Source organism: Acyrthosiphon pisum, chromosome A1 (genome assembly GCF_005508785.2).
Source record: "Acyrthosiphon pisum isolate AL4f chromosome A1, pea_aphid_22Mar2018_4r6ur, whole genome shotgun sequence".
Taxonomy (NCBI): domain Eukaryota; kingdom Metazoa; phylum Arthropoda; class Insecta; order Hemiptera; family Aphididae; genus Acyrthosiphon; species Acyrthosiphon pisum.
In genome coordinates this window covers 124,932,739-124,945,270 of record NC_042494.1, presented here as the reverse complement: position 1 = coordinate 124,945,270, position 12,532 = coordinate 124,932,739, and the positions used below count along the sequence as shown (strand labels likewise).

Here is a 12,532-nt window from a genome sequence, read left to right as displayed (position 1 = left end):
TTTTTGTGTACTTACACAGAAAAATCAGATCTATAAACTGTAACAAGGATTATTTAATTAATCATATTAATTACAATAATTGTTAATCAATGTGCCACAGTATTTAAAATGAACTTGGATTCTCATATGAACTCAATTATTTATTAATATAGAAATACCATTTTCATTATACTTTATATATCACTAAAAAATATTCCTACTTGCCACCCCCTTAAACAAACTTCAGATTCGCCGCTGACCATAGGTGATAAAAACAATTTTCTAATTTAACACTTAAACATAACATATAACTTTTATAGTTGTATGCATTTCAATTTGTTTGAAATGTCTCAAAGAATAAGTTTATTTTGTGATTATTATCAATTAAAATTAAACTGATAATATAAGAAAATAAATGTCAATAATAAATTATATTTTTTTAATTCAAACAAACTGAAAGAAAGTGGTTTTTTTTAATAAATATGGCTGTGAATTTGTGAAAAAGTGCGCATTTTGTTTTAGCATACTGTAAATTGTAAAACATAGATTCTTTAACATGAAATTTGAATTAGGTACTAATAAATTCTTTTTTAAACTAATTTTGCTATTTTTTGAATTTATTATTTAATAGGTCTTTTTTGGCTTTTTTCATTTTTTTCAATAATTCTATCAATTATAACTTATTTTACACGTTTAATGAATTATTATTTTAATTTTTATCTTATAAATATTTTACACTTTCTGAGTCCACATCATACCTACTTAAGTAATATTAAATTATAATAATTGAGCATTTTTTTCAAGATTTTATTAAGTGCAGTTTTTGAGGTGTTTAATGCAATAAATTCATAGCCTTAAAAATTAATTATTAATTATAACACTAGTTAAAAATAAAAATGCACAGGCCAAAGAAATAATATTGCTTATTTATATTAATAATTGGCATAGATTTTATAATAATATTGTCAGGTAACATTTTTTGAATTATATACAAAATTTAAATTAACTTAAAATAAATTTAACCTTAAATATTTTATTGAATCTAATTGGCATTTTGGAGACTGTAAGTTTACAAAATTAATGTGGCAGTCAAATAAGTAATTTTTATTATAAAAGTATATGATATTATAATATATGTACATATTTTATTAAAAAAAATCTATATTATATACAATGATAATGTTTATTTGAAAAAGTCACCGTTGCAATCAGCTATCACTCAACCATAGCTTGATAAACAAAAAGTAATTTTGTAGTATCCTAAAAAAAAATTTATATGTTATTAATAAATTTTTAAAATAATTTAGTTCAATAAATAAATTAAATTATTAATAAATAATTTTGACCGTTACTATTTTCAATTTGAAAAGACAGAAAATACTTTAATAACAAAGAATATTACTCAACTCCTGAATTATTAAAGTATTGTGTAAAACTGTAAAGTGATTTGAAACATAATTACAAAAATTAGTATTTATAATTTATTTAATAAAGACTAATAATTAAATTAAACTAAAAAGTATTTGATTTAATTCTGATGATCTGTAATTGACCGACACTACCTATACTCTGTTAAAATTAAGAAATGTAGTTGGCCGCCTGCTTGTGCACAGTGGCATGGTAATATTACACGGCAGGTATACAGATAAATTACTAGGTGAGGGTGACAAACAGGTGTTTCCTGACTGCAGCCCAAAGAAAACTGGTCGTCGCCAACTACTTTCTTAACTTGAACAGAGTATGTATAGTGTGAAGATTGTTAAGAAATTAGTTATTTAAGAATTAATATAGGTTAAATTAATTAAAAATATTTCAGAAACGTGAATTGTTAATTTAGAAAGCCAAGTAATAAATTAGTATCAAAAGGTTTTATCACCCACTTTATAATTGGGTATAAATTAAATTGATTTAATGATAAATTATCAATACTATACTATCCTAATAAATAAATGGGGTCTTATTCATAGGTGCAAACAGGAGGACTGAGGGTAGTAGCACTTGTAAAAATTATTAAGTCTCCCCCCCCCCCCCTGAAAAACTGATAATATGATGTAAAATGTTTACCATAAATAAGATAATTCTCTGATTTCATCAAAATATCATAGCCCCCTCCCCAAAAACGTGGAGCATATTTTTACGTATGGACTTAATGAAAACTAGTTTCAAATATCTAATAAATTAATACATTTTAAGCAAACCAGATTTAAGAATACTCTTCTTCATCATCAAAAGATAGAACTAATTTTTCTGTTCGTTTTTTCTTTTTATTCACTCTATGCTTTTCTTCAGATTGTGGTGTAGTTTTAGCTGGGCGTTTGAAGATTATACGTTTAGATAAATCTGCTGGTTTACTGTTTTCTTCTGAAAAATATATCCATTATGTATTTAAATAATTTTGAATATTTACTATTTAGATTTTGCATATATCCAAATGATTAATAATATATCATCTATATAAGCATTGATATTCATATTATACAAATGTGTATATTTTAATCAAGGATATAAGTAACTTTTAAAAATATACATTTTGAATGTTTTAAATATTTTATACCTGTTTCTTTGGCTAATGCCTCTTTAGATGCTTCTTCAGAAGTTAAATCGCCTTCAGTTAATACAACCACAGTTGGGTTGTCATCATCATATGATTCGTCATCTTCATAAGTTGGAAGTTCAATTTTCTAAAAACAAATAAAATATGACATTGTTAAAATATTTTAAGTACCTATATTATGTAAATTATTGTCTTACATAATATTAACTGAATAGTTGCTATGTAATCTATTTCAATAAATCTTGAACTTTAAATAAACGCTAAAAAATTAAGAATATAATTTTGAGGAGCTTATCATTATCTTTTTGCATGTATGGCTGTATTGAAATTTTTTTAAATAATTTTAGATTCATAATTTTCAGATATTCAAAAAAAAAAAATAGTAAATTCTGTTTGGATTTAATTAATTTAACGGTATTTATAATTCATAGTATTTTTATTTTTATTTTTTCTTGTTTAGTAGCTGTTTAGGCCCATAGATGCATACACACTTCCTTCCATCTCTCTCTGTCCATTGCTACCTTCTCTATAGTTTTCAACTCCTAGCATTGTTAGGTCCTTTGAGACTTTATCGAACCATGCCTAAGGGCCTTTTTCCCTATGGCTTCCAACTTAGGACTTCCTTTTCAATCATGTTAGATCTTAATATGTGACCAAGCCAGCTTAGTCTCTTGGCTCTGATTAGTCCAATTCTATTTGGTTTTCCAAAAGCATTGTATATTTCTTTGTTTGACCTTACTTTATACCTTTGTGTTAAATTATTTAAATATTTTATTATATTCTATCTTCTTTAGAAATTTTCTTTCTACTATAGCCAGTTTTTTCTTGTCCTCTAGTGTTATTGGCCATGTTTTGCATGCATATGTTCTAAATGTTTCCATAAAGCTTCTCTATTAAGTCATACGCTTGTCTAAAATCCACAAACAGTAGATGTACTTTCTTATTGAATTCATAGTAATCTATCAGTATTACTTTAGCGTGCAGTGGCGTAGCAAACTAAAAATTTTCTAGAGGCAAGTTACAAATACCCCAAGTATTAACACATAATAATGTATTAATATAATACCTATAACTAATTATATTTCAGATCGTTATTAACTACATACCTATTGAGTATATCATATTAAATTTACATGGGAACCCATCAGCTACCACCCACTCCTCTATTTAAGAAAAATCTCAGAGGCAATTTCCTCTGAAATGGCCATTCAGCACTCCACTGTGAGCGTGTATTTAAGATCAATTGTTGATCTTCCCACTAAGAAGCTAGTTTGGCACTCTACTATAATATATACTGCATATGGTCTTAGGCGGTTAAGAAAAATGTTGGAGAGTATAAAAATACCCTTCAATATAAACTTTGAAATATTAAATTTTAAGCAATAAATAATAATAATAATAGGTACCCACTTTTGTATCAACTGAAGGTCCTTCCTTATAGTTGGCTTCTTGTTTTAATTTTGTCAAAAATGATGGTTCTCGTGGTTTGATATACGAAATCTTATTTCTTTTTGACATTTCAAAACTGATTTTATTAATACAAGAAAATATATGATGTAGGTACTCAAATAGTCAAATTCCTTATCTTGAGTACAAATTGTTTCTAAATATATTGCTGATAAGTATATTGAACTTTCCAATTCAAAAACGTGTAAAAAATGATATACCAAGAACAACGACCTACCAAAGTACAGAACACAATATTAAGTAGGTACAAAATTTGTAAATTTGAATATTTAATATTTTGTTAATATTTTTTTACTCTAGTTAAAATAATAAAAAGTAAGTAGTAACACTGTGACAGTTAAATAATAAATATTTTATCTAAATTTGTTTATTAAAATTTAAGTACATAACCATAATAGTGAATCAACCAATGGTATAACACACTAGTCACATTTACAATATTTACAATTCACTATTGTATTACAAATTATTGTACCTATAATAACTAAAAATTAGTAAAATAACTGAATCCGAAATAGGCAGTAAATATGTATAATATAGTATTTAATGAAGCAGGCCATTAGTTGTTATCACAGATATAGATACACTATCTATAGTATCAAAGTCCGTGGTTGTTAATATCCATAGACCTTATACTTATCACAGTTACAAGATATATTATTCTTAAGATATACCGTGTTCTAAGAACGTGTATTATACCACGGTTTATTGATACACCTTGACCAATATTTATAGTCCGTGATCTTGGTCCGTGTTACCACAGAATAGATGAAATTTCATTTTTGATATTTTTATCTATGGTAGTTCCACAGATTATCTGTGGTAGTTCTTTGTTTCCCAAATGATATTTCCGACCAATGAAATGCGGAGAACTACGAGCAATGGTTTTGTGTGTAGAATAGTGATTAGTGGGGAGATGTGCAAACCGGATGAAAACTGTTTCTTGTAATTTCACATATATCACACATATATATTCACACATAATTCATAGTTTAGTATTTACCATGACAAAATAAATAGGTATGTCAGCAACTCGTGATACGCATATCAGTGACGTAAGCATTTCTCCAACAGGCTGAGCGGTGTAGCGGTGGTGGAGTCTTCGTCGGCGGCGGCAATTGCGGCAGTGACGGCGGTGGACCAATGAGAACCGGAGAAATGCTTACGTCACAGTACATGGTTTGGCGGAGGGTGGGTGTGCAATTTGTGTCTAAACCGGTAATATTGCTGACATACCTATTTATTTTGTCATGGTATTTACTAAACGAAAAACAACAATATAGAAATCTATGAGATACTGATGTTCAAATGTAGCAGTCTCTGCTACTTTTCACTGTAACTGAATGTCTGAATGAGTAGCAGTTACAGACAACAGTGCCTGTTATTTATTCATAAAATAACAGAGATTATTGATCATATTACCATTACTCGTTATTACACCATTACAGTTATTTAGTTATCTTAAACCACTTTAGTGATTAATGAATGATGTCAAATAGTTAAACTGTGAAAAATATTGTGAAATGTGAATAATTCAATTATTTTATTATATCTAATTACTAATTAGTATTTAGTAATTATAATAATTATATTACAATAATAAATTGTATTGTCTTTTTAAAACATAATATTGAAATTTTTTTTTTTGCTCCTTAATATTATCATTTAATTTGTGAATGTATGAATGTGTGAATGACGAATGTGCGCCGTGCGATAGGTCATCGTTATACATTCATACCATTTACTATTGAATTTTTTAATTAGCTATGGTTATAGATATGTGAAAAGTAAAAAGTAGCAGTTAAAGTAGCAATCACTGCTATTTTCACTGTGATTTATATTATCATTTATCACAGTAGCAAATTCAATAATATTTTTCACAGTTTAACCACAGAATACGACTGTTCTTACTATTCTTACTATACTAAGGCTCTATATAATATCATGGGTATGCTATGCCACCATTTTGCGACTCATTTATCAATGATAAAATAATAAAATAAAGGGGGAGAAATTCATATTCACATAACATTATTAGTCGCAAAATGGCGGCGTAGCATACCTGTATCTATAGTGCCCTAACTATGCGTGATAGACGTGGCAAGAGTGGTTGTGGTATGCGTATCACAAAGTTGTTTATTTATTTATAATATATATAGTTATGAATGTCTGTGACTTATCTTCTCTACATCGTAACATTTCAAGTTCATAGTGGTAACGTGTGAGTTTTGTTCAGATAATCGAAGTAGCGAAAAGCGGAATAGATATTATATCTTATTGTAGGTAGGTAGTTATTTACTTGCATGAAAGAAATAAATTACTTCTATCCTGAGTAGATATTTACGAGCAGACAAAAAACCTTATCGACAACCAGAAACCACTGCAGTCTGCAATGGTCGGTGGTTGAACATTGTACTTTATTCTCTGGTTGTACCTCCTTGTTCTTATTTTGGTTTTATGATTTTTTAGACTTTTCCGTGATACATTGAAGTTTTCTTTGCGTGCTCTTGGTCTTCCATCTATGATTGGCTCTGTGAGTACCTAAGTATTACAACTGTTTGGTAGTTTCATAGAACAATGTAGTTTCAAATTGTTGAAAACGTTATATTTATCATTTTATCTTGAGTTCGATGACAGCCATTGTCGTAATTGTTAAATACCTATGTCGAACAAATGTACTAGTAATATTTATGTTGTTATTAATTTAGTATACTCGTGTTTTGTACACTTAAAAATGGCTGGTTATGTCGATCAATTGACTGATGCGATGGGTGCTTTGTCCTTCGACGATGACCACTGGAATGAACTCGGATTGGACAACAGTATTCGGACACAGCTAAGAAAAATCGAAAATGGATTTGAATCCATTTTCTCTTGGGACATTCAAAATTTAACAGGTGTCAGACAAAATCTTATGATGAACCTCATTGATAAGGTTCGTGAGAAACAAGAAATTATCATAGACAAGGATGATGAATTCAATTTGAATAGGTAACTGTCAGAGATTTATTTATGTAAAACTTAATTTTTCTGTTTTATTAATATATAAATATTACTCAGGTATCAGAATACAATTAAGGTTCACACATAGGTTGTAAAATTAATTAATTTTATTATGGGTTCACATAGGTCTAGATTAATTTTATTGTAAACTACTGTGAATGATTTAAGTATATTACATAGAAAAACCGTAGTATTTTATAAATCAAAATGTTTGCACACAGTGGCATAGCGAAGTGGGTTATTGAGACACGCCACTCTGAGTGATTAGAAGCGGTTATATGACAGACGACAAAAATATGATAGGTAGTAAACTAAATATTATTTTCATGATAAACTTCTTTATTTGTCTTAGATTTATGACTTGTGAGCCCTTATTGGATTTTTGGTGGATGGGTAGTATATTAGCTTGCCTCTAAAAAATTTGAAGTTTGCAATGCAACTGTATGCACTTACATAATTGTAATATAAATGTATATAAAATATCTAGAGTAAAACTATTTTATTTTTTAGATTTTATTTACAATTAGTAGCTAGTTATGAACTTTATAATAGCAAAAATTATCATGAATCATATTTGGAAATCGAAAGCGTTCTTAAATTTATGGAAACCTGTAAATTTGACGAGTCAAATGAACAGTACTCTGATGCTTACTACCATATAGCTCATGCCACCAATGCTTATATTGCATTAACATTGAAAATTGATTCAGAAAAGGTAAATTTGAATTACTTATTGTTTAATTTGAAAAGTATAGGGTCATCTATAATAAGTAAGTTCTTCATTCATGATTATAATAACCAATAACCATCGTCAGTATCATATATATTATATATTCATACAAAAAGTCTATAGCTTATTAATACAGTGTAAATAACCCGGTAAATAATAAAATGTTTTAAATGTTCATATACCTACCAATTATTTTTACATTTTTAAAAAGTAATTTGCTGAAACAATTAGTATTATACTTAAATGTCAATGTAATTAATTTAAAGATCTAGTATTAATGAAATGTAGAGACTATTAATTATTATGCTATCTATTAAACTGTATAAAACCATGATCAACTAACTAAAATAAGGCCAGTAATCAGTATAACTCGCAATACGACTAACTAGATTTAATTAAATATTATAATTTTTTTCTATACCTATTACCTATGTTTAGATATAATTAAATATATTACTGTTACAATATATTAAATTATATAAAAAAAAAATGAACTAATATTGTAGGTATAATAATATGTCATTTTTGATATCGTTTTTACTTGATAAAGCTTAAGTTTCAACAATGAGTAAACACAAAACACTCACTAGCATACACTATCACTTACCTTATACTAATATTATAAGCCTAACTTAGTATAAGCATAGAACAGTAGGTATAACAGTGGTGTATATTAGTGATCAAATATAGCCTACCTATATATTTTTTTTCACTACTTTAGTTGCAAAATGTATATACAAATAAATGTGTTATATTATTATTTTAAAACATTTGGTTATTCGAGTAATGGTTGAATAAATATTTTTTTTTGGCTTTCGTGGTTGGGTGTTTGTATTTCATTAATACTGGTTAAAACAGGTTTTGGGCTTTGGATATTTATGTTAATTCAGGTGCAAAGGCCTCCCTGTTAAAATAATTTTTATAACTTAAATCTTTAGTTGGAATTTATATATCAAATTATTTTTATGGAATATACGCACAATAATGTATTATTATAGATCTTGTAGAGATCCAATTTAATCCAAAAAAACCAATGCGTTTTAAAAATATATAATACATCATATAAATCAATGTATTAATACTGAATAAGGTGATACTGTATTTGTAAAAATCATAGAACTAATGCCTTTTTTTTTTAGTTATTGAAGAATATTAAACTAATCAACAATTTTAATCGAGCTGAAAAATCTGCGGTTTGTGCTGTTAAAGCCAGAATTTTTATGGAGTATCCACCAAAAGGAAATGATATTGCTTTAAAATTTGCTGATCGAGCTCGTACCCTTCATTCTACTGAACCTGAATGGATAATCATTTGGTTAAAAGCCAAAGGACGAGTAAGACGTTATTACGAACAATTTAAAATGCCAGGGGATGATGAAATAGATGCTGCAGAAATGTTATGTTCTACAAAAACTAAGGCTCGGCTTTTAATTCAAGCTTCTAAACTTTATATGGAGGCGGCATTTGTTAATAAATTAAAAAACAACCAAGATGAGTCAAAACGATTTTATAAGCTTGCATATAAAATTACTGAGTAAGTAGTTGTTCTACATAATTATCAACATAAAGGTATTGATGTGTAACAAAAAATAGTAATAACTTAAAAATTTTAAAGTCCCTATGTGTTCTAAATTATAGTTTTTCAACAAATTACTTTTGGATTTATATTATAATCTTTAACCATTATAGAATCAAATAATTTTAGTTTTATTATTTTGATCACAATACCTTTTATTTTTATTTACTTATTTATTTGTTTCAATGAAGCAATTGTATATTTACATGGTTGGTTTTTGATAGAAAATCAGTTGAATTAGCCAAAGATGATACAAAACAACTTTATTCTTGTCTACTGACATGTATCAATTATCCTAAAGAGTTATTGTCAAAATCTATGATGGAAAATATAATAACAAAACTGGAAAATGTTAAAAATAGCCGTGTGGACCAAGTTCTAGGCAAATATTATTTAAAACACGAAAAGGTATGATGTTTGTTAATTATTTGTTATTGGGAGAATAAAAAATTGTGTAATTTTTTCAGGATTATGAAAAAGCAAAAATGCATTTATCTCGTGCAATGGCTGCTGGTCATTTTAGTAGTTCATTGCAGTTAATAAAAGTAGAGTGCCTGTTACAACCTGTTGATAAATTTCCTCTTGTGAAGACATTAAATATGATGTATGATGTTTTTCCAAGTCCAAAAAGAAGACTTGTTATTTTATCACAAATATTGATATATTACTATTACTGTGAAAATAATCCAAAAGAAATGATGCGCTTCCTAAAAATGTACCTTGATCAAGAGATTGATGATACATTTAAAAAACGCCATTTAATTGTAAGTTATTCAAATTTAATTACTATGTACCTATCAATTTTTCAAGGGATGTTTAAATTTTTAGGAAGCTTCTTATTTCAATGTTTTTCAAATTAATTATTATAATTGAAATTTTTGAAATTGTATGTGTTGTTTAAATAGTTATAAATCATAGACCTTATACTAATAGACGGTACGTGGTTGTAGTTCCGGCGTCCAAGCGTGACGCCGCTGATCAAGGTAGTACAACGTACACCGCACATGCGCACTAGATGATACAATACTCTGTATATTACTGTATGCAATATATATATATATCATTGTAACACAAACCGCACCACCCACCCGCATCCCGCCTGGATGTTCTGTCTATTAGTATAAGGTCTATGTTATAAATACACGATCTCAGACCCCTTACAATTAAAGTTTTGATAATCTTATCATAATATGTAAATGTATTTTCATTTTTCATACTATAGTCATTTTTTTGATTTTGTAATTGGTGTATTAAATTTTAAATGAACAGTAATAAGAATTTTTTTGTTAAAATATTGTATAAGTATGAATGTATAGAACTAGGTAAAATTAAAAACAAGGAATACAATTTTTTATCATATAATTATTAATTATCTGCATTAATGTTCCCCGGGATTAGTGATACAGAGGGGCGATCCACTGTGGATATTAATTAGTAGCTAACTTGTTTTTCTCGTGAGATTCATTTGCACGCAGAAATAAACAAATATGCGATCAGGATTTTAGTATTATTAATAATGGGTAGGCCACCTTAAAATAACAGAAGCAAAATAATTTATTGAAACTTATGCATATAAGCATGTTAATAATAGGTTGATCGTATGTGTATAAATAAGTTGTTGAATTTTTTTTTTTTATGTCTTATACTAATACAATTATAATTTTTGATTTTAGTTTGCTCATTCATTTTTTAAAGTTAACGGATTCAAACCAAAACAATTTTTAAATGTTCTATGTCTAAAAGTTAAAGAAATTATAAACAAGAATAAGTGGAATAAAGAAGAAAAAATTATGGTTGACAATACATTTGATCAGTTGAATAAAATATCAAAATTACATTTTTATAACAGTCAATATAATGATGATAGTAAAACTACTTTTCATACTAAAAATGAAACCAATTCAAAGAGAGAATATCATAATAGGAAACCGTATAATAATAAAAAAAATGAATCTTGGCGAAAACAAAAGGTTGATGATTTGTCAGAAAATGTGTCTAATAATAGTCAACAACTCCAGTTTGCTTCAAAGCATATAAATCAGAATAAGCCTTTAGAAAAATATAGTGATTTAAACATAGAACCTTCAACAAGTGAACATAAAGTAATTTATAATAATTTACCTATAAAAAAATCTATTGAGCCAATGAACAGTTTGAACAACTCAGATAGTATTGAGACAAAGCTAAAAAAGTTTGAAAACAAATTTAGTTCCTTGGGAAATTTACATGTTGTGTCAATAGAAAAAAACTCTATCAATAAACCATTCAGTAGTAGGACACATGGTAGAGGTACTAATAGATATTGTGGTTATAAACCAAGTTGGCGTAACCAACAAGACGACTCTCAAAATCAAGACAATTATGAAATATTTCATAGCCATGGCATTGATTCTCAACACTCACAAGGATATAAAAATGAGTATCTGAAAAATCAACAAGATGGAAACCCAAGACATAAATTTGGCAATCGTCCACTATCTAGTGGTTCTTATAAAAAAGATATTGATGATACTGAGAGTTAAATGTTTTGTACAAAACTAAATTTGACATAACAATTTATATACAATTTATTTTCATTTTATTTAAACTTAAATTGTACAATTCATATACCAGCTACATTACTCTTCCACATTATAATCAATATATTATTAATCCAATTAATTACTTTTATTTTTATCAACTATGTTATTAGTGATTGTTTATTTTTTGTTGACTTTAAATGTATTAATTTTATAGAGTAATGAACCATTACTTAATTTAGATGATTAACATTTTTATAATTATAAAAAATAATTTTTTATAGTTGTTATTTTACTGTATTTAAAAAATGTGTTATACCAAGATTCTTAAAATGGTAATTACAAAATACACTTTCAAAAAGAATTGTCTTAACACTTCTCGTTAACTGCTAATACTTTCAATTTTATAATTTGAAGCAGTAGAAATATTAAACAAGATTAAAAAAGATATATCGATCTTATATTGCTTGCTTATAAATAATTATATAATATTATGTAACTACACTGGAAGAAAAGTATTCTGCATCCGATTAGAATATTAAAAAAATTAAAAGAATAGGCAATTTCACATTATACAAATAAAAAAAACTTCATTACAGTAAATATAAAATAGAAAGAACTTCAAACTACATAATATAAGTGTCAAGTTAAAGCCTTACAATTAAACTATAATATTTTATATTAATAATTTATTTAATAGAATG

The 12,532-nt window shown here is 27.1% G+C and overlaps 2 protein-coding genes across 5 annotated transcripts; one reads left to right on the top strand and one right to left on the bottom strand.

The window, feature by feature from the left end:
* Nucleotides 1-889: 889 nt before the first annotated feature.
* Nucleotides 890-4,553, bottom strand: LOC100164282 (uncharacterized protein KIAA1143 homolog). 2 transcript variants are annotated; one of them, XM_001952164.3, is made up of 4 exons: nt 3,944-4,553; nt 2,534-2,660; nt 2,165-2,340; nt 890-1,239 (listed from the first exon to the last, which is right to left on the bottom strand). In XM_001952164.3, exons 1-3 carry the CDS (start codon nt 4,049-4,051, stop codon nt 2,183-2,185), a joined length of 393 nt encoding a protein of 130 aa, XP_001952199.1. In that variant the 5' UTR covers nt 4,052-4,553; the 3' UTR covers nt 890-1,239; nt 2,165-2,182. The 2 variants fall into 2 exon arrangements, with proteins under 2 accessions (XP_001952199.1, XP_029344098.1); XM_029488238.1 differs by having other exon boundaries at nt 1,111-1,239; nt 2,178-2,340.
* A 1,517-nt stretch (nt 4,554-6,070) lies between these two features.
* LOC100160271 lies at nt 6,071-12,289 on the top strand. Of its 3 annotated transcripts, none has more exons than XM_016800814.2 (8): nt 6,071-6,221; nt 6,470-6,533; nt 6,709-6,991; nt 7,514-7,718; nt 8,873-9,267; nt 9,534-9,717; nt 9,777-10,073; nt 10,983-12,289. In XM_016800814.2, exons 3-8 carry the CDS (start codon nt 6,735-6,737, stop codon nt 11,829-11,831), a joined length of 2,187 nt encoding a protein of 728 aa, XP_016656303.1. In that variant the 5' UTR covers nt 6,071-6,221; nt 6,470-6,533; nt 6,709-6,734; the 3' UTR covers nt 11,832-12,289. The 3 variants fall into 3 exon arrangements, with proteins under 3 accessions (XP_016656303.1, XP_008178546.1, XP_008178545.1); XM_008180324.3 differs by having other exon boundaries at nt 6,071-6,283; XM_008180323.3 differs by having other exon boundaries at nt 6,071-6,395.
* The last annotated feature ends 243 nt before the right edge of the window (nt 12,290-12,532 follow it).